This window comes from Salmo salar, chromosome 12 (assembly GCF_965601325.2).
Source record: "Salmo salar chromosome 12, fSalSal1, whole genome shotgun sequence".
Lineage (NCBI taxonomy): Eukaryota > Metazoa > Chordata > Actinopteri > Salmoniformes > Salmonidae > Salmo > Salmo salar.
In genome coordinates this window covers 23201973-23222610 of record NC_138302.1, presented here as the reverse complement: position 1 = coordinate 23222610, position 20638 = coordinate 23201973, and the positions used below count along the sequence as shown (strand labels likewise).

Below are 20638 nucleotides of genomic sequence, written 5' to 3'. Positions count from 1 at the left end.
GAACAATATTGGGCTAGCAGCAGGGACCCCAGGCTCTCCAAATAGCCTGACTGACAGCCCCAGAGAGAGTGGGAAAAGGGGGGGGGGAAATGGAGAGAGGGGTTAGTTTGGAAGTTTGGGAAAAGAAAGGTGAAGGAGGGAAAGTGAAAGGGAGGGAGAGAAAGAGAGACAGAAAGCAAAAGAAAGGAGACCTGAGAGAGAGAAGGAAAACGAGACATAAAGAGAGACATTGTGAGAAAGAGAATGAAAGTAACAGAGAGAGAACTAACTTACAAGAGAAAGAGAATTTCTTCTTGATTGTCAGCCAGCACATTTACAATCGAGGAAGTCTCTGCCTTTCCTATAGCCAGTGCAGATCATCCCCCCCCCCCTCCTCCTGAGAAATTAGGAGCCTCCCTCCTCTCTCTTCCCTTCTTCTCCCTCAGCCTCCGTGCTTTAACAGTGTGTAGAGAGGAGCTGACAGTCAGTCTACACGGAGCCTTGCTGGATAGTAGCTGTGAGAAGCTGAGCCCTGAGCCTCTTGGAACTCCATCCTACTACATACAGCCCACCATGGATGTCAAAGTACTGGCTGTGTTGGTCCTACTGGCTGTGGCCATGGATGTACCTCCCTCTACGGGTAAGTTGGTCTGGGGATGATTTATCTGTCTGGGCATGTCTTCTACACTCTTAGAAGAAAAGGTGCCATCTAGAACCTAAAAGGGGATAACCCTTTGAAGAACATTTTTTGGTTCCAGGTAGAACCATTTTGGTTCCAGGAAGAACCCTTTTGAGATCCATGTAGAACCCTTTACACAGAGGGATGCGATTTGTTATAGAAAAGGAGGACGTTTTGGTGGTTGTGGAGGTTGTCTTGATATTTTGGGTTCATTTGAATAGGTGTTGTTAGAATAGATGTGGTTCTTGTGACACTTGGCTGGTGTTGCTGAGAGAAGGGATACACAGCAGAATAACTTGTGGTTATGAGTTGGGGTTGTGGAGGTTGTCTTTTGGCTCCTTGATGTTTGTCTGGTTTTGGTAAAATAAGCAAGTGATTGTTGCGATGTGATGGAAATGTTATACTCAAACTGGTTACATTTGTTTTTTTGTTGTTGTTTGTATCGTTGAATTTTAAGTAGTTGGTTATTTAGATTATTCTGGAAATGTATAGGTTTGTATTTGCTTTTGCCTTTATTTATGTATCTTCTTAGTTGCCTTTTGTTGTAAAACTTTCTGTCAATTCTCAGTTGTCTTTTGTTGTAAAACTTTCATGAAATACTTTTGTATTTGCTTATAACACTTTCATATTTCAACCACTTTAATTTCTCAAATCTTACATCTTAACGGCATACAAATGAACAATTAAAACTATTTGTCAAATAAAGAAAGAAAGATCTTACGATTTAGAGGATGATGGGTCAGGGAGTCAGTGTCCCAAATGGCTAAGTCTCCCGCATGCCAATAGAAGCTGCATACAGCCCACCCTCCACCTTACAATTTAGAGGATGATGGGTCAGGGAGTCAGTGTCCCAAATGGCTAAGTCTCCCCCATGCCAATATCACAGCAATGACCCTCCACCTTATCAGGCTCTATTATCATGCTAATACTGGGTCATTATGTATGCTGCTTACAGCACCCGGCCACAAGTGAGCATCTAGCTACAATCTTTGCTTCCCAAATAGAACACTATTCCCTTATACAGTGCACTACATTTGACCAGGGCCCACAGGGAAACCCATAGGGCTCTGGTCAGAAGAAGTGCACAAAATAGGCATTAGGGTTCCATTTGGGATGTAGTTAGTTTCTTTCACAACCCGCCTTGTTTAGCCCCTAATTAGTTTCTAGTTAAAAGAAAGCAAAATAAAACAGATAAATACACAAGTTACCCCCTCCATCACCCCGGCCATCCTATCGTCTTTAATATGCAATCAGGGTCTCCCTGGCTAGGGGTAGTAACAACATGCTTAGCATAACACAGCAGAGGTTGAGCTAACTTCAGTTCAACACGTCTCTCTGACTTCTCTCTCTCCTGTTGTTGTTTATTTGGCCGTGGATTAATGTGATCACAGTTTAATCCGACAGTCAAACAAGGGAGCCATTTGTACGCCGTTAAGATGTCAGACTCGAGAAATGAAAAGAATGTAAATATCAAAGTGTCTTAAAGTAAACGGAGAGAGTCTTTCATGAAAGATTTACAACCACAAGGCAACTAGAGCAGAGACATGTATACATGTTCAGCCAATTGACCTCTTCCCATCTTCAAAGAAAAGCTAATAAAAATCACTGTTGGAAACAGGTTATCAAGAATTTCAAGAATTTCACGTTTCATGTTAAACTTGTGTGAAATTTCCGGAAGGGTATCCCCTCTGAAATCCCTGAATCTAAGAACATTTCAGTCAAAAGCCTGTGTATATGCTACTGAGTGAAAAGATTCTTAGTTTCAGGAACCAGTAGGAACCAGGGGTGATACTCAATCATTCTAAGAATGTAGCCTACTTCTTAAAGGGACTCTTTTGATAAGAATCTACGCTTTGTGTTCTTGGAGCTTTGAGAAAGGAGGGAAACATTGGGAGCACCAGTGGAGTAGAACGATAAGGACTCTTCTGGGATAGAGAGCTGTGTCTTGAATGTTCGTAGTGAAAAGGCACTATGAGCGCTGGTTTGAGAGTGTGTGTGGCAGACTAATCTCTTTTTAATTGCCTTGCCTTTGGAACTAAAGGCAGGTAAATGTATAGTTTCCCATGTATTGTCAGTGTTAGATACAGTAGATGAAATATATTTGTTCTAATAAGAACTCTGATATGAAATGAAAAAATTCTTCCAAGTTTCCTGCCGGCAATGACTGAGAGTTGTTGCATTTTGGAGGTGTTGAGTCTCATATTGTTGGTTCTTCTCTAACTGTCATAATGCTAGCGTTGAGCCATTACTGTCTCTCACGCTGTGAGCGTTGGTTGTTTTAGTTTTAAGACATAGAAATGGTCTAAGCTCACATTCTCTCAGTGTCCGGTACCTGGTACCTGGTATAGTATCTTACTATGTTTGTGCTTGTTGATTTCAGCTAAGCCCATCAGCCTGGTAGAGAGGTGCTGGTGTCGCTCCACTCTCAACACCGTCCCTCAGAGGAGCATCAGAGAGCTCAAGTTCCTTCACACACCCAACTGCCCTTTCCAAGTCATGTGAGTAACCTGCTGGTGCATTATGGGATGTTTTTTAACCCTGATTTTGGGTTGTGTTTTAGAAGACTTACAGCTAAGTTCCCTAGCTTGTCATGTGAAGAACCTTCCACACCGCTCATAAGAACAACTAGATCGCTGTATTGCTTCTCCAAAAAGTCAATATTTTCATTACAAAGATGGGGAGTAACAGGGAAGTTTTTGTAGGAGACAACCCCATGTTCTCTTCAGCCCTGCACCACACTGCACAGACAAGAACGTACTATGGTCGCCAACACTGGACATCCCACACAGCACACACAGTGTTGCTGCTCAGGGGAAGGGGGAAGCTCTTCACTATTTTTAGACAGCCTTTTTCTAGAGATAAACCAGAACTATACAGGCCCAGTAAAGCATTGGTAAACAACCCTGGTCTGAGACAGCTGCATGTTGAGTGTGTGAGCTAGATTCGGTTCCCGGGGGTAGCACTAAAGCACCTGATTCAACTCATCAACTAATCGTCAAGGCGGTGACTTGTTGAATCAGGTGTTTCAGGGCTGGACAGACACCTGTCAATGCCACGGTCCATGTTACTCTACGGGACCACTGCAATATAGTTTAACCAGAGTTGGAACAGGAAGTGACTTATCCCACTCCCTCATTTTTCCTTGTTCATATATAGTCAATGAACTAAGCAGACCAGACCCAGCTGCTAATGCATTGGTGCCTATGGGAGAGCCATCCATTAAGCAGACTGGAAATGTGACAACTTCATTTATCTACCATCTTCGCTTTAACTCAGCACAAGCCTGCATTGCTGAAACCAGAAGGACCTTGGCCTGATACGTACAGTCAAGTAGGGATAAACTAGCCTGGTTCCAGATCTGTTTGTGCTGTCTTACCAACTCCTATTGTCAGCTGCTACAGCTAAACTAACTTGGTTCTAGATCTGTTTGTGTGGTCTTGCCAACTCCTGTAGTCATCTCCTAGGACAAAACCTGTTCAGAATAGCCTGATTCAGCCCAGTAAGGCCCCTCTGTTAATAAGATCCCATGTGGATTCTAATGGCGCTTAACTTTGGTTCCCATTCCATTCGGCTAAGCATCAGTCTCATATTATGAGGTTTTAATGATTGCAGTTGGAGGACCACAGTGGAGGGAAAGACAGAGAGAAAGTGGAGAGAGAGTGAGAGAGAGCGAGAGAGAGAGAAAGAAAACGAGAGAGAGAGAGAGAGAGAGAAAGCGAGAGAGAGAGAGAGTGGAGAAAAGAGATGCAGTTGCTATGGCTCTCCCCAAATGGAAAGAGATGTTTAGATTAGAACAACACGATAAATGGCCAGGAGAGGAGAGAGGAAGCTGACAGAGGACTGTCTCTCTCCAAGCTAGCTCTAGGGGGGATTTTAGTCTTGTTAAGGAAACAATCATTAGGGGTCAAAGTGATGACCTTTATGTTGCAGCTGACCCTCTCTATCCTTCTTTCTTTTATTCCCTTCGCTCACCAGCCGCCCACATTTAGTGTAATTTAAATGGCCTGGAACGCATTAAGCCAAAATGCTTTGCCTATTTGTAACCTATAGAAACCAGGTGGCCAGAGCCAAAAAGCCAGAGGGGTTTGGGGGGGTTGGGAAGGGGTGGTGGGGGGGCATTAGGGGGTTAACTCATGGCAAGGGGTCAGTAAGGATACAAATCTGGTCAGGACCCTCAATCATCCCTTATCGCTCCAAAACAAACAAAAAAGAGACAAGAGTTACACACATTTGCACACATAGGCATTAAGGAACACACATATGCCACCAAAAGCTTCCACTTTCCCCTCTTCTTCCCTCCAAACCCCATCCAAAAGTTATTTATGACTGAGCAGCAGGGGAGAGAGGGGCAGAGAGCTCGCATATTTTCTGATATATCTATTGTCCTTGGATGAAAGACAACAGGGGTAACACTACACCCCACTCACCCCCTCCATCCCTCCCTACACGCCCCTGTCTCCTCCCGCTTGTTAGAATTAGCTTGCTGCGAAGTAATTACTACCTACTGGGTTAGAAGCTTCAGACTCCCAGAGCCCCGAATTCCTACAGAGTCAATCAGACACTAGACAGTCCAGACACACACACACACACACACACACACACACACACACACACACACACACACACACACACACACACACACACACACACACACACACACACACACACACACACACACACACACACACACACACACACACACACACACACACACACACAGCCTAGAGGGATAAACCTAAACCAGGAGACACGTCAAAACAAAACAGTAAAATGGATTAGCTGCATTAAATATATAAAAGAGGACAGGATGGGGCTTGGAGGGAGGGAGGAAGGGGGTATCATAGAGATAAACAAACGGGGAATCCAGTTACCGGCTTTTATTTATCTAAACAATTGGGATGTTGGTTTTGGGGGGATTTGAAGGGGTTTGATGCGCTTGAGCTGTTCTTTCATCTCATTGGGGTAAGGGTAGTAGGTGGGCCATTTGGTCAATTTAAGAGGTTGGTGTTTAATAGGGATGGAGAGTTTGGGGGAGGTCAAATTGAATCAGAAAAGCGGTAAAGGAGTGATAAAGGAGTGATGAAGGAGAGATTTAGAGGTGGAGAGGAATGTGTTTAATTTACAGGGTTGTGAGACGAAGAGAAGGAGGGAGGGAGGGAGGGAGGGAGGGAGGGAGGGAGGGAGGGAGGGAGGGAGGGAGGGAGGGAGGGAGGGAGGGAGGGAGGGGAGGTGGTGAGGCGCAACCTGAGTTGTTAACTCTCAAACACGACCTTTTGACACAGAGGTGGGAGATCCATATGTTTGGGGAAGGAGGGGAGGAGAGGAGAGAGCGCGCACACACACACACACACACACACACACACACACACACACACACACACACACACACACACACACACACACACACAAACACAAACACTACCCCGTCTCCCCCTAAAGCTCATGGATCAGAAACACTCACAGAGGTGTCCGATCTCGGGACAAATGCCCCTCTCTCAAGTCGACACTCGAGTCAACCCTCTATCAACACACTACAGTCCGCTACAGGTGAACCATTTACTCCCATATACACCCCACAGTCTGTAAATCCCAGGCTAAATGGCCTGACATCAAAACCTCTTTATTGTTAGTACCACCGGCTTAACAAAGAGATCAGTGTTACCATGCTTTATTATCATTGCAACAGCTGTCTGAGTGGAAGGAGAGAGATGGGATTTTTCAACTGTGGCATGTGGTGGGGGGACTTGATGTAATTTAATGCATTGTGATCCTTACAACTGGCGCAAAGTATGTTTTGTGGGTTAAAATATGCTGTGAATACAAGTTTTAATAATTGTTATTCTTACAACTTGTTCACAATATGTTTGTTCTTAAAAAATATGTTTGGGATTTTAATAACGTGTTGATTGTTCACTGGCATATGTGTTTTGCAAATGTCCCTGGAAATTAGTGACATATAAATAAGCTTGATAAATGTAATTTTGGTCAAATAACTTATTTTTCAAGATACGTTATGTTACTGTTGACTTTGCAGCCTTATATCATATTGAGTGATTTTTGTTTTGTGTGTCCAGTCCAGTCCAGTACAGTAGTTGGTTTAAAGGGAAGTGAACTCCATTTATCTTAATGTGTTTGTTTATTTTGACCCTAAATGAGCAGATAGACGATATCAAAATGATGGAACACATTTACTTTTAGATTACAGTACACAGAGTTCATCAGATGTCTCTTCAATCTTCAGATACATGAATTATACAGACTAGATTTAAGTAACCTATAAAAACTGTGTCAAACAGCAATTAATGACTTGAAAAATATTACCTCAAATGTAACCCTTTTGAAAAAGTTTTTTCAAAATAAAACAAATATATAAGAGTACATACTGTATACTAAAATATGCCACTCATACTATTCAGTTCACTACTTCAAGTCCCATGAGTCTATAAAGACAGACGTGCCAAACTCAAATAGATGCATTCAGAATTATTAGTTCAAAAGAAACCTATAAATGATCTATATTTATTTATCTATGTATATCATTTAAGTGTAATAAAAACGTGCCACTCATACTATTCAACTTGCTACTCCAAGGCCCACGAGTCTCATTAGTTTGAGCGAAACACGGCCACAGTTGACCCTAGTTGACCCCACATATCAGGTATGTGTGTTACTCATAACAGCTACACAGCACACTATCCCTGGATGTTCACCAGAGTGAGGAGAAGCTAGGCCAGTTTATGAGAGCTTACTGGACTTTTTTTTGTTCCCTTTCTTTTTCCGGATCATTCCATCCTTGAATCAGATAAGAAAACAGAGAAAGTGAATACTCGGAGAACACTGAAATGAGTCTCTGCCTAATTCACTTTCTCTCTCTCTCTCTCCCTCCCTTCCATACCTTCATCCCTTCCTCCATCCCTCTCCCGGTCACAGTGCCAAGCTGAAGAACAACAGGGAGGTGTGCATTAACCCCGAGACCAAATGGCTGCAGACGTACCTGAAGAATGCCATTAACAAGTAAGGAGAAACCTGACTTCCCTCTTTGACAAGTAAGAGCTGATCGCAGGGTAGCCTGGTCCCACATCTGCTTGTGCTGTCTTGCCAACTCTTATGGTCATTCATTGTCACGCCAAACCATAGGAGTTGGCAAGACAACACAAACAGATCTGGGACCAGGCTAGTTTGCTGGTAACAGTGAGAGACACGGAATGATATGTGCCCCTGGTTTCATCTGTAAAATCCCAAATGAAATGGGAGAAATGGGACTGCTTAAGTACAGTAACAGTTTAGTGTCATTTTATGGCCACCTGTCCACATAGCATTCTGAAATCACTCATTTATCGGTATGATTAGAATTGTTGGTATGTGTGCGTCTCATTAAAAGAGATGAAAGTGACTGGTCTTTCTGGGTGTTTGTTTCTCATTATGCATGTTCGCTACTCAGATGGCTACTGAGATATGAATTAAAGACTGGGAAAGAATGCTTTCTGCTCATGCCTTGCAATCCCTCTGATAATTTAAGCGTGGCATTCGGAGCATTCCAGGTCTTTCGGTAAACAATCAGAATTTGTCTGGGAAATCAGGGATGTAGTGACATCATGACATCAAAAATGTATATTTTTTTACCTAAAACTTTTGGCAAAAAAAAACAGGTGTTATTTTTTACAATTGAACTAATTGCATTATTTCCATGGCTAAAAGACAGTAGTTTATATATAAGTAAACAAATATGTGTAAATTGAAGGCACTTTCACAAAATGATCAGGACTAATTTGTCTACAAATAGTAAAACTCATTCTACTAAAGGAAAACTCATTCCACTAAGTTTTACACCCAAGGAGTAAACTGTAAAAAACTACAATAAACAATAACAGGCACACTATACAGAATATTATAATGAATCTAAATGGGTTGTTCAGTTAAAATGTGTGTTAAATGTGCATTCCTCATGAAAACTTCACACATACAGTGTCTGATGATCATTTTCACCAACTTTGCAAAATGTCTGCCTCTTAAAAATGCCTATAGTAAATACATCTAAAATTGAGGAACATTTTACCACAAATGATGCATTTTCTTGCCGTTGAGTCCCCAATGTGGCATAGTTACAAAAGACTGCATTTGCTCGAAATAGCTAGCTAAAAAAACTGTGTTTACAAATATTTCTAAGACAATGCATATCCAGATGATCTTGTTTATGAAGGCTTGAGTATATTTGCTCTCGTAGAACTGTATCATGTTTATAAGTCCAGTCTTCCGGACAAACAAACTATATTATTTCACAATTAGAAACTGGAGGCCTATGTGACATGTTACACACTTAGAGAAAAAGGTGCATCTAGAACCTAAAATGGTTCTTTGGCTGTTCCCATAGGAGAACCCTTTGAAGAACCAGTTTTGGATCCAGTAAGAACCCTTTTGATTCCATGTAGAACCAGTTTGGGTTCCATGTAGGACCCATTTGTTTTTTTGTTCGTTTTTGTTTTGTTCGTTTTTTTAGGGGGCGTGTAGGACTCTTTCCACAGAGGGTTCCACGTGGAACCAAAAATGTTATCCTATGGGGACAGACAAAGTACCCTTTTGGAACCCTTTTTACTAAGAATGCATGTTTCAAAGCCCTGCATGATGCAGAACATAGCATCACTATACCAATGACCACCGTACTAAGTATTTACCATAAAATTACATTAGGGCTCAGAGTTGTTCCTAATCAGGTGATGTCAAGTGGCCACACGGAAAAATGAAGTTACACCCAAGAATGTCTTATTCATCTCTTTCTGTCTCTCCAGGGTGAAGAAGTCCAGAAGACGTGCTCAGTAAAGGAGACGTATTCACCATCCTGACCGGCCTGCAGTGCCCCAGTCCCAGGCCAGCTCTCCTCCTCCTCCTCCTCCTCTTCCTCCTCCACTACTCAGATATGTAACTCTGTAGCTACACATCTCTGCTCTGGAACACTCTGGAATGCTCTAGAATGCTCTGGAACGTTCTGGAACGCTCTGGAACGCTTGCAAAACCAGCACTTCACCGCCAGACCGACCATGATGCCTTGCTGCTGCTGCTGACCCCGCAGCCACCCTGCCTCCCACGCTGCAGGCACCTCTCCTCACGCTGTTAGCACCAAGTGCAGTTATACCTAATTATATCAGAATGTGTGAGTACGTGTGTAAAGAGTGTGTGAGCGCAGTGTGTTTTATTTGGTGAGGTTGTTCTTAGTGTGTGTGTGTGTGTGTGTGTGTGTGTGTGTGTGTGTGTGTGTGTGTGTGTGTGTGTGTGTGTGTGTGTGTGTGTGTGTGTGTGTGTGTGTGTGTGTGTGTGTGTGTGTGTGCGTGCGTGCGTGCGTGTGTGTGTGTGTCTGAACTGAGTGTGTCTGAACTGAGTGTGTAAGTGTACGTCTTTATATAAAGTATTTTTCCTACTTTTACAAGAGGCAGTAAACGGACATTTAAAGTTTTTACACCCGGCTCACCGTCTCAAATGTGCTGAGCAAGGGCTTGTGGGTATCTCCAGGGGCGGGCTCTGACTGAGGGGTCATAGGATAGGGACAGGAATGAGCCGTCCAATGGGTTGAGCCCACTCTGTAAGACGCGACCAATCAGGGCTGATCAAACATTCATAACAGGGGAAATAGATAGTCATCGTTAACTGATCCAAGGTCAGATGTTGTTTAATGCCTGATGGTTAAGTCTAGGATGGTAGGGAAGGAAATCTTAGTTCTGTGGTTAGGGGCAAGGCTTCTATGTCAAGCCTTAACAAGCATTCCAGTCTTGCCAAGACAATGGAGATCCTCAAACTATAACAAAGGACATGCATTGATTCAGGTGTTTCAACTCAAGGGATCAGAAGACATTAGTTTGAACTGATACATATCAGCGCTGAATCACATGGAGTTTCCATTCACAAGAACAGACCAGTGAAGAACTGAATCAGACGATGCGTATAGGCCGGTGGTTTCTAACCTCTCCTCGGGGACCACCAGACGTTTCACAATTTAGTTGAAGCCCTGAACTAATTCACCTGATTCACCTATTCAAGGCTGGTTAGTTGACAAGTTGAATCAGGTGTGCTAGCTGTGGAATAGATCAAATACATGGAACGACTGGGGGTCCTTGAGGAGAGGTTTGAAAACCAGTGCTGTAATAAAGGGAAAGTTATCTGTTGTAATACAAGCCGACAGCCTTTATTGGAGGCAGACAATTCTGTATTACAGTTCAGTCCTGTGCCGAACAGAAAATCCCACACAATTAGAAGTAACTCAAGCAACTCAGCAAGAGCCTAGGGCTGTAAGAACGATGGCCTTGTAGGATAAGATTGTAATGCAAAACAGGGATAAAACCCCATATCAATGCAGCTTTTTATACAGTTTGTGTGAATGTAATGTTGTCCGTTGCTATAGTCTAGGCTGACACCAAGTCATTTTTTCAGCAAAACAAGCAATATGAAATGAATTTACCTCAATATTCTGGGTGTTTACTAACAAATACGGCCGCAAAATAATTGCTGTATTATATTAAGTATAGTAAGATTCCTTACATACATTTCTATACAGGATCACATTGTCTGATTATTGGATTTCACGCATCAATTGCTTAGGAGCTCACTTTAGGCCTACTCCATAGTTATAAACCCTCACATATCCTTAGGCAGGATTTTAAAGCTAGTATACTGCCACATGAAATACCTGTTACTATACTACAGTATTGACTATCACATTGAAACTGAATGTTGCTGAGCTGGGGGCGAAAGAAAGTTATTCTACTTAGATCATTGAGCCACTTTAAATACCAGATGTGTCTTTTAAATTGGAATTTTGACTGTAATGATTTTTATTTTTGTATATTTGATATATTCTAAGATAATGAGATATAACACAGTATTTGTAAGTACATTTAAGCAGTACTAGATGAAGGCATAACCAGAGAGTACTGTATCCCAACCGCAGTACTACAGTATTATCAAATTACATTTTCATACATTTATCACTTTTCCAAAAACATTTATTTGCAACATCATAAAAACACATGTTATGTGTCTATTAGCTTCATTTTGTGCAGCTGCAACATGTTGAAGTTAATGTAATAAACATTTATAGTCCCCCAGATTAAATTGTGGCGACAGGTCTAGCTTGATCAACAACAGAATATTATAGAAATACAGGGTTCATTACCATAGTTTGCCCTGATTCAATCCTCCCTTGAGGAGGTTTACCCTAAACAACCAATAATCTAACGGCGTTCATCCACTGATGCAAGATGGGCAAATCTAATAAATCTGGATTGTAATGCAACATACTGAGATACATTAAAACAAACATTACTGTTGTCATTAGGATATCTCAGCTCAGGCAGATGTTCCACTGAACCGTCAATTCATTCCTCATTAGGACCCCCTAGAACCCTCTAGAACAATGTAATTGGGATTCCGTTCTATTTCTCCTGACAGCATTCCATTTAAAATATGAAGTGCCAATAGTACCACGGAGCCAAGACAGAGAACAATACATTTAAGTATGAGCCAGGGGACCCACACATGTTTTCAATCAAGTCACTCCCTCCCAGATATAGCCATTCCTCAATGATGTGGATATCTATACTATTTTACTGTTGCCATTGTTTTTCTATTGTCAAAATAGAGTTCCAGGTCTATTCAAATCTCCAGGCATCTTAGTCTGTGAGCTAAGTGCAGGTGTTTTGGTCCAGAAGTTATTAAGTATCTGCATCACATCGTTATAAGGTGAATTATTTCATAAAGGAAGGAAATTTGGTCATTATTTAAGTGTTTGAGAACCATTCTGTTCAATGGCATGTTACAGTTAGCTCTACAACCAAACCAAACAATATGGCTGTTACCATTTTACTTATCATATCTGTTATTTGGACCACATGTGCAAATAAATCATTGCATAAGCAATAACATCCCAAATGGAAATGTATGTGTTTTTTCAGAAGTATATTTGTTCTATATGGGTGCTCTCCCCAGACAATGTGAATAAAATGTTAAAATGATCAATTCTTTTGAGGCAGCTTACGACACAAGTATACTTCATCTAAGATGGATTGTTTAATTCAACTCTGTATGTTCACTGTGTTTGTATAAACCAAGAAGCAATATGATACCTATATGATACTCACCCTCTTTTTCAATAAACATATAAAATACAAAAAATTGAATGTTTATTTTGTTCTTAAAAAAAATAAATTGTATATTTATTGAAAGTAGCACCAATAGAAAAGTGCATTACGAATTGTCTCCACTTTATTTGAATGATTAATTTCCCCTTTATTGTTACTGCTCTGTCTTCATTGCAATGCAGACCCATCACAATTGTCTTTCATTATGACTACACACTTACTGACAGAAAATGTCACATAAGACTGAAGGATATTTCTGTTTCAAAATAACTTCACTTAGAATCACCCAAACCAGTTTGATGGTAATAGATGCTGGATACCAGACTCTCACACACACAACCTAGACAGGTGGAATAAAACCAACACACATACGCACGAGCAAGCGCACGCACACACACACACACACACACACACACACACACACACCTTCTGTTTTCCACAGGAGTCCAGACACAGAGAAGTCTATGTTTGCAGCCTGGGGCGACAGCCACCATATGTATCTACTGCTGAAACCACAGGCTACAGTAGAACTTAAAGTGCAATTCCACCCTTTTTCAACCTCATTTTCATTATCTCCAGCACAATACCAGTGTCAACATATGTGAATGCGGCGCATTTCTACGTTTTGTAGAAAAAAGTATAAAGTTAAAATGTTCTACCCGATGACGTCATCAAAACTAAAAACATTTTACAGTGATTTTCAAACACTATGAGATTCGTCCTGTGATGTCAGAGAAGCATTATCGAGGACCTGTCTTCTGATATTTTTAACCACAGATCATAGAGACGTGCCGTTTTGACATTATGTAGACACTGATGTGGCGCTGGAGATAATGAATATGAGGTTGAAAAGTGGCGGAATTGCCCTTTAAGCCTAAACCTCAGCTTACATCAGAACTGCAACATATCTGTGGCCAGTCATTAGAATAATTCAACTAGACTATGTGTGCGTCCCAAATAGCACCCTAATTGTCATTTAGAGCCCCACAGGGCCCACAGGGCTCTAGGTCAAAAGCAGTGCACTAAAAGGGGAATTTGGGTTCCATTTGGGACACACAATGTCACTTGACATTTCCCCTTTAAAACTTAAGCATGGTGGAAAAACAGAAAGAAACAGAAAGCTTTTGACGTAAAGGAACGAGCCAGGGCCATTAACAACCGTGTCTGAGTTTTAACACCTCGGCTTCATGTAGTGTTCTGTGTGTGTGTGTGTGTGTGTGTGTGTGTGTGTGTGTGTGTGTGTGTAATTGAATATATTTGTTAGTCCTGGTTCGTTACCCGTCCATAGCACCAAGGGGAATTAGCACCAATACATAAACCTGTCTACTTTAATCAAGTAGAACCATGTAGAGCAGATTAACTTTATGTTATAGGCTACGCTCCAAATGGAACCCTAATCCCTACATGGTGCACCATTTACGACCTGAGCCCTATGGGTCCTGGTCTAATGTAGTCCACTATATAGGGATTAGGGTGCTATTTGGGATGTGGACATAGGCTTTCTGTTTTGGCTGGATGTTGATGTTAATACATAATATATAATGGACAAGAACAAGAGCTGATGGCTGGAGTTTAGACCAGGACCAAACAGTTTAAAGGATGTTGATGTTACATTTACATTTACATTTACATTTACATTTAAGTCATTTAGCAGACGCTCTTATCCAATGTTAATATGTTAATGTTAATACATAATACATAATGGACAAGAACAAGAGCTTAGGGCTTGGAGTTTAGACCAGGACCAAACAGTTTAAAGGATCACAGGTTGTGTTTCGGGGTCTTGGGCACATTCAGAAATGATTAGTGGATTTATGTGATATGACACACACACACATACACATACAAGCTGAAGGCTTTGCCTGGTCCAAGGTGACTCACAATCTGTACTTGAACATGTATTGTGTTGTGTGAATTATATGTTCATACTGAAGCACTGGGACTAGTTCACATAGGAGTGAAAACAGCTGTCCAACAAACCCTCTGTATAAATGTAGGAACCTGGCTTAGTATCCCTGACTATACCACATACCATGCCAGGGGCATTACACTGGACTGATAAAAGAGCACAATGACACAATCAAATGAAAGAGAGATTCTCTAGATACTCTATCAAGTTCACTTGCTTCAAATCAAATAGCAACCATAAGAGAATCAGGGCATTTCAGCGTGGGTAATACACACACACAATCTAGCAGAAAAAGAAACGCACACCTATTAAGGCGAGGGGCTGGCTAGTGGAGTAGAAAACTAGAAAATAAGGGAGAGCCGCACACTCTAGGAGCTCAGATGCAAAAATGTCATATCCAACGTTTCGACAGCCAAGCTGTCTTCATCAGGGTATGATCACAAACACCGTGAGATTACTCGTTTATATAGTGTCAAAAGACACACAGGTGTCTGTAATCATGGCCAAGTGTGGCCTAATATCATTGGTTCATTCTCAAATATAAAAATGGCATATAAAGAACACCATACAAAAAAACAAATGGATAGCATACGATCATAGATTAATTTGAGACTACACAAGCTTACAAACAATTACAATGGCAAAGTCACAATAATCACAAGAATGGCTTAAGATCAAAGTCTATGTTGAGACCGAAGGGTGCAAGGGTCTTTAAGTTAAAGATCCAGGCAGCCTCTCGTTTTAACAACAAATTATCAAGGTCACCCCCTCTCCTCGGGAGGGTGACATGTTCGATGCCAATATAACGCAGAGACGAAATCGGATGGTTTGCTTCCAAAAAGTGGGCCGCAACTGGGTAAGTCAAGTTTTTGCACCTAATGGTGCTACGATGCTCTGAGATACGTACTTTTAATTCACACTTTATTTTACCCACATCATTTTGACCACAAGGACAAGTTATAAGATAAATAACTGCCTTAGTGGAACACGTAATAACACCTTTAATTGGGATAGATTTCCCTGTTTGGGGGTGTTTGAAGGATCTACATTTATAAGTGTCATTGCATTGAGCACAGCCATTACACTTGTAATTTCCATCCAGTATGGGCGCAAATAGACGTTGTTCAGGAATATCTTGGGGTGGTAAATCAGAGTGTACCAATTGGTCTCTGAGATTTCTGCCCCGCGAGAATACGACCAGGGGAAGGTCCGAAAACACATTACCGAGACTATCATCATATTTTAGAATGTGCCAATGTTTGTGAACGATTCCCTTAATTTGTTCAGAGCACTTTGAATAGTGGGAAGTTAGAACGCAAGAATGCGTCTTTTTGCGAGACTGACCTTGAAAAAGGTAATGTCTCGTTTTGTTTTGAATTTTATCAATGGCAATATTAATCTGATCATTTTTGTACCCCCTCTCCTTGAACTTTCTTTGCGTCTCAGCCATATTTCTGTCAAAATCTGATTGTTTTTTGCAAATTCTTTTGATTCGACAGAATTGGCTGTAGGGCAAACTATTTTTCAAGGCCAGTGGGTGACAACTGTCAGCCCTCAACAAACTGTTATGATCAGTAGGTTTCCTGTAAAGATCAGTGTATAAAACATTATTTTCACACAAGATCAGAAGATCAAGAAAACTGATTTGACGTGTATCAGATTGCATAGTAAATCTCACATGCTCAGAACAGGAGTTAAGAAAAGCATGGAACGCCTGGAGCAGTTTTGCATCACTCCTCCATAGAACAAAAATATCATCAATATACCGTTTCCAAATAATGATGTAAGGCAAGAAAACATTTTTGAGAGGATTGAAAATAGACTGTTTCTCCAGTTGGTCAAATTTTTCTTAGTTTACAATTCTTGTTGAGACTTCTGCTCCCCACAGGTATAATTAAACACGTCTACACACACACACACACACACACACACACACACACACACACACACACACACACACACACACACACACACACACACACACACACACACACACACACACTTCAACTCAAATCACCTGAGACGGAGAACATAACGAGGTTGGACAACAAAGTGATTGAGTCCCGAGGATCATGGGTAATCTGGTGTGATTTGGAGGTCTTTACTGTAGATCTCTGAACAACGTAATGCCAGACCCATTGACTAGGAGCTAATAGGAAACAGGTTGGGTGGAAAACAACACGTTGTGTGTGCTCCTGTGGTGTGTGTGTGTGTGTGTGTGTGTGTGTGTGTGTGTGTGTGTGTGTGTGTGTGTGTGTGTGTGTGTGTGTGTGTGTGTGTGTGTGTGTGTGTGTGTGTGTAGACGTGTTTAATTATACCTGTGGGGAGCAGAAGTCTCAACAAGAATTGTAAACTAACAAAAATTTGACCAACTGGGGACATTTTGTTAGTCCCCACAAGGGCAAATGCTATTTCTACGGGGTTTAGGGTTAGAATTAGGTTTAGGGTTAGGAGCTATGGTTAGGTTCAGGGTTAGGGATAAGGTTAGGGTTAAGATTATGTTTTGGTGCTAAGCTTATGGTTAAAGTTAGGGTAAGGGTTAGGGTTAAAACCTGTTGGGTCTAGGGGGCAGTATTTTCACAGCCGGATGAAAAACGTACCCAATTTAACCTGTTGGGGATAGGGGGCAGTATTTGCACGGCCGGATAAAAAACGTACCCGATTTAATCTGGTTACTACTCCTGCCCAGTAACTAGAATATGCATATAATTGTTTGATTTGGATAGAAAACACCCTAAAGTTTCTAAAACTGTTTGAATGGTGTCTGTGAGTATAACAGAACTCATTTGGCAGGCCAAAACCTGAGAAGATTCCAAACAGGAAGCGCTCTCTCTGACCATTTCATGGCCTTCTTGATCATCTCTAACCAAAACAGGGGATCTCTGGCATAACGTGACATTTTCTAACGCTCCCATAGGCTCTCAGAAGGCGCCAGAACGATGAATGGTGGCTTTGCAGGCCATGGCTGAAAAACATTAGCGCATTTGGATAATGGTCGATCTGAGGACAATGAGACTGGAGGCGCATGCACGAGCCGACACCATGTTTACTTTCTCTCTCTTTGAACGAAAACAACGACTCCCGGTTGGAATATTATCGCTTTTTTACGAGAAAAATAGCATAAAAATTGATTTTAAACAGCGGTTGACATGCTTCGAAGTACGGTAATGGAATATTTAGAATTTATTTGTCACGAAACGTGTCGGGCGCGTCACCCTTCTTTACCCTTCGGATAGTGTCTTGAACGCACAAACAAAACGCCGCTATTTGGATATAACTATGGATTATTTGGGACCAAACCAACATTTGTTATTGAAGTAGAAGTCCTGGGAGTGCATTTTGACGAAGAACAGCAAAGGTAATCAAACTTTTCTAATAGTAAATCGGAGTTTGCTGAGTACCACACTTGGTGGGTGTCAAAATAGCTAGCCTGTGATGGCCGGGCTATCTACTCAGAATATTGCAAAATGTGCTTTCACCGAAAAGCTATTTTAAAATCGGACATAGCGAGTGCCAAAAGGAGTTCTGTATCTATAATTCTTAAAATAATTGTTATGTTTTTTGTGAACGTTTATCGTGAGTAATTTAGTAAATTCACCGGAAGTGTTCGGTGGGAATGCTAGTCACATGCTAGTCACATGCTAATGTAAAAAGCTGGTTTTTGATATAAATATGAACTTGATTGAACAAAACATGCATGTATTGTATAACATAATGTCCTAGGATTGTCATCTGATGAAGATCATCAAAGGTTAGTGCTGCATTTAGCTGTGGTTTGGGTTTATGTGACATTATATGCTAGTCTGATTATTTCTGGCTGGGTACTCTGCTGACATAATCTAATATTTTGTTTTCGTTGTAAAGCCTTTTTGAAATCGGACAGTGTGGTTAGATTAACGAGAGTCTTGTCTTTAAAATGGTGTAAAATAGTCATATGTTTGAGAAATTGAAGTAATAGCATTTCTAAGGTATTTGAATATCGCGCCAAGCGTCCCACCTAGCCCATAGAGGTTAAACAGGTTACTACTCTGGCCCAGAAAATAGAATATGCATATTATTAGTTTGGATAGAAAACACCCTGAAGTTTCTAAAACTGTTTGAATGGTGTCTGTGAGTATAACAGAACTCATATGGCAGGCAAAAACCTGAGAAAAATGTAATCAGGAAGTGGGAGAAATTAGAAATGTAGTTTTTCTTTTGAATCCCTTGAAAAACTACAGTGACATAGGATTTATGTTGCACCTCCTAACTCTTCCATTGGCTGTCAACAATCTTTAGGAACTGGTTTCATCTGTCACCTGTTACCGGGCAGAAAATTGTGGCTCAGTCAATCACTGGCCAGTCTGAGGACAGGTGTCTTATGACGCGCACATGACTTCGTTGTTTTTTATTTTTCTTCTGGGATGAATACCTATTGCCCGGTTGTAAAATTATCGCAATTTTACGTTAAAAAATACCCTAAAGGATTGATTGTAAACATCGTTTGATGTGTTTCTACAAATGGTAATGGAACTGTTGACCATTTCGTCTATGGATTTGCGTCCACGCCACATGGCATTGTAAAGTGTTCTGGATGGGTCAACAAAACGGACGTATTTGGACATAAATGATGGACTTTGCAGAACAAATGAACATTTCTTGTGGAAGTGGGTGCCCTTCCGAGTGCATTCCGCCAAAGATCAGCAAAGGTAAGAAAATATTTCGAACATATTTTTAGAGATTTGTCGACGCCGTGGTTGTAGGCTAACTGTATAGCTTAGCATTGAAGGCTAAGTTCTGTACTCAGAATATTGAACAATGTGCTTTTTCCGTAAAGTTATTTTGAAATCTGACAAAGTGGTTGCATAAAGGAGTAGATTATCTCTAATTCTTTAAATAATTGTTATAAATTTTGTCAACGTTTATGAGTTCTTCTGTAAATGTATGTGCCTATTCACCGGGAGTTATGGGGAGAAAACATTTTCTGAACGTCACGCGCCAATGTAAAAATTGTTTTTTTGGATATAAATATGAACTTGATCGAACAAAAAATGCATGTATTGTCTAACATGATGTCCTAGGAGTGTCATCTGATGAAGATTGTCAAAGGTTAGTGCTTAATTTTAGCTGTATATCTGGTTTTGTGACGGCTATCCGTGCTTAGAAAATTGCTTTTTTTTATCTTTTTGCTAATGTGCTGTCCTAAAATAATCTAATGTTTTGCTTTCACCATAAAGCCTTTTTGAAATCGGACAATGTGATTGGATTAAAGAGTAGAGTATCTTTAAAATGCCGTATAATACTTGAATTTTAATTTTGAGATCATTTTTTTTTTTTTTTCGCGCCGTGCTATCTCACTGGTTGTTGTCCAACCAATCCCGTTAATGGGATTTTATCTCGAAGGGGTCCTCTAGAGGTTAAGGAAAATAGGATTTTGAATAGGACTGAATTATGTGTCCCCATAAGGTTAGTTATGCAAGACTGTGTGTGTGTGTGTGTGTGTGTGTGTGTGTGTGTGTGTGTGTGTGTGTGTGTGTGTGTGTGTGTGTGCGTGCAGACCGGAGAGGGGCCCTTTCACTCTCATCATCAGTTCCATACCTGACAGGATACAGAGAGTGTCATGGCCTCTTTCGCTGGCTGTGTTTTCACACAGTGAGGCCCTGTTCCTGGAAGGACATGAGGAATTACATGCTGATTCTAAACCCAACAAGGTTGACATCCCTCACTGTCACTAAGGGACACACACACACACACACACACACACACACACACACACACACACACACACATACACACATACACACACACACACACACACACACACACACACACACACACACACACACACACACACACACACACACACACACACTGATACGCACACACACTGCCACCCTTCCTCTATATAATATTGAAACATTTACAGTAGTCAACAAGGTGTTACAGTAACACAGAACGGGTTTGTGT

The 20638-nt window shown here is 41.1% G+C and overlaps 1 protein-coding gene across 1 annotated transcript; it reads left to right on the top strand.

Annotated features, from left to right (window-relative positions):
• Positions 1–465: 465 nt before the first annotated feature.
• Positions 466–9531, top strand: sdf1 (Stromal cell-derived factor 1; the record flags this gene model as incomplete). The annotated part of the gene is given in 4 exon segments (NM_001140787.1): positions 466–619; positions 3039–3156; positions 7589–7672; positions 9445–9531. Coding segments are annotated over 4 exon segments (300 nt in total). The 5' UTR covers positions 466–552.
• Between the last annotated feature and the right edge of the window lie 11107 nt (positions 9532–20638).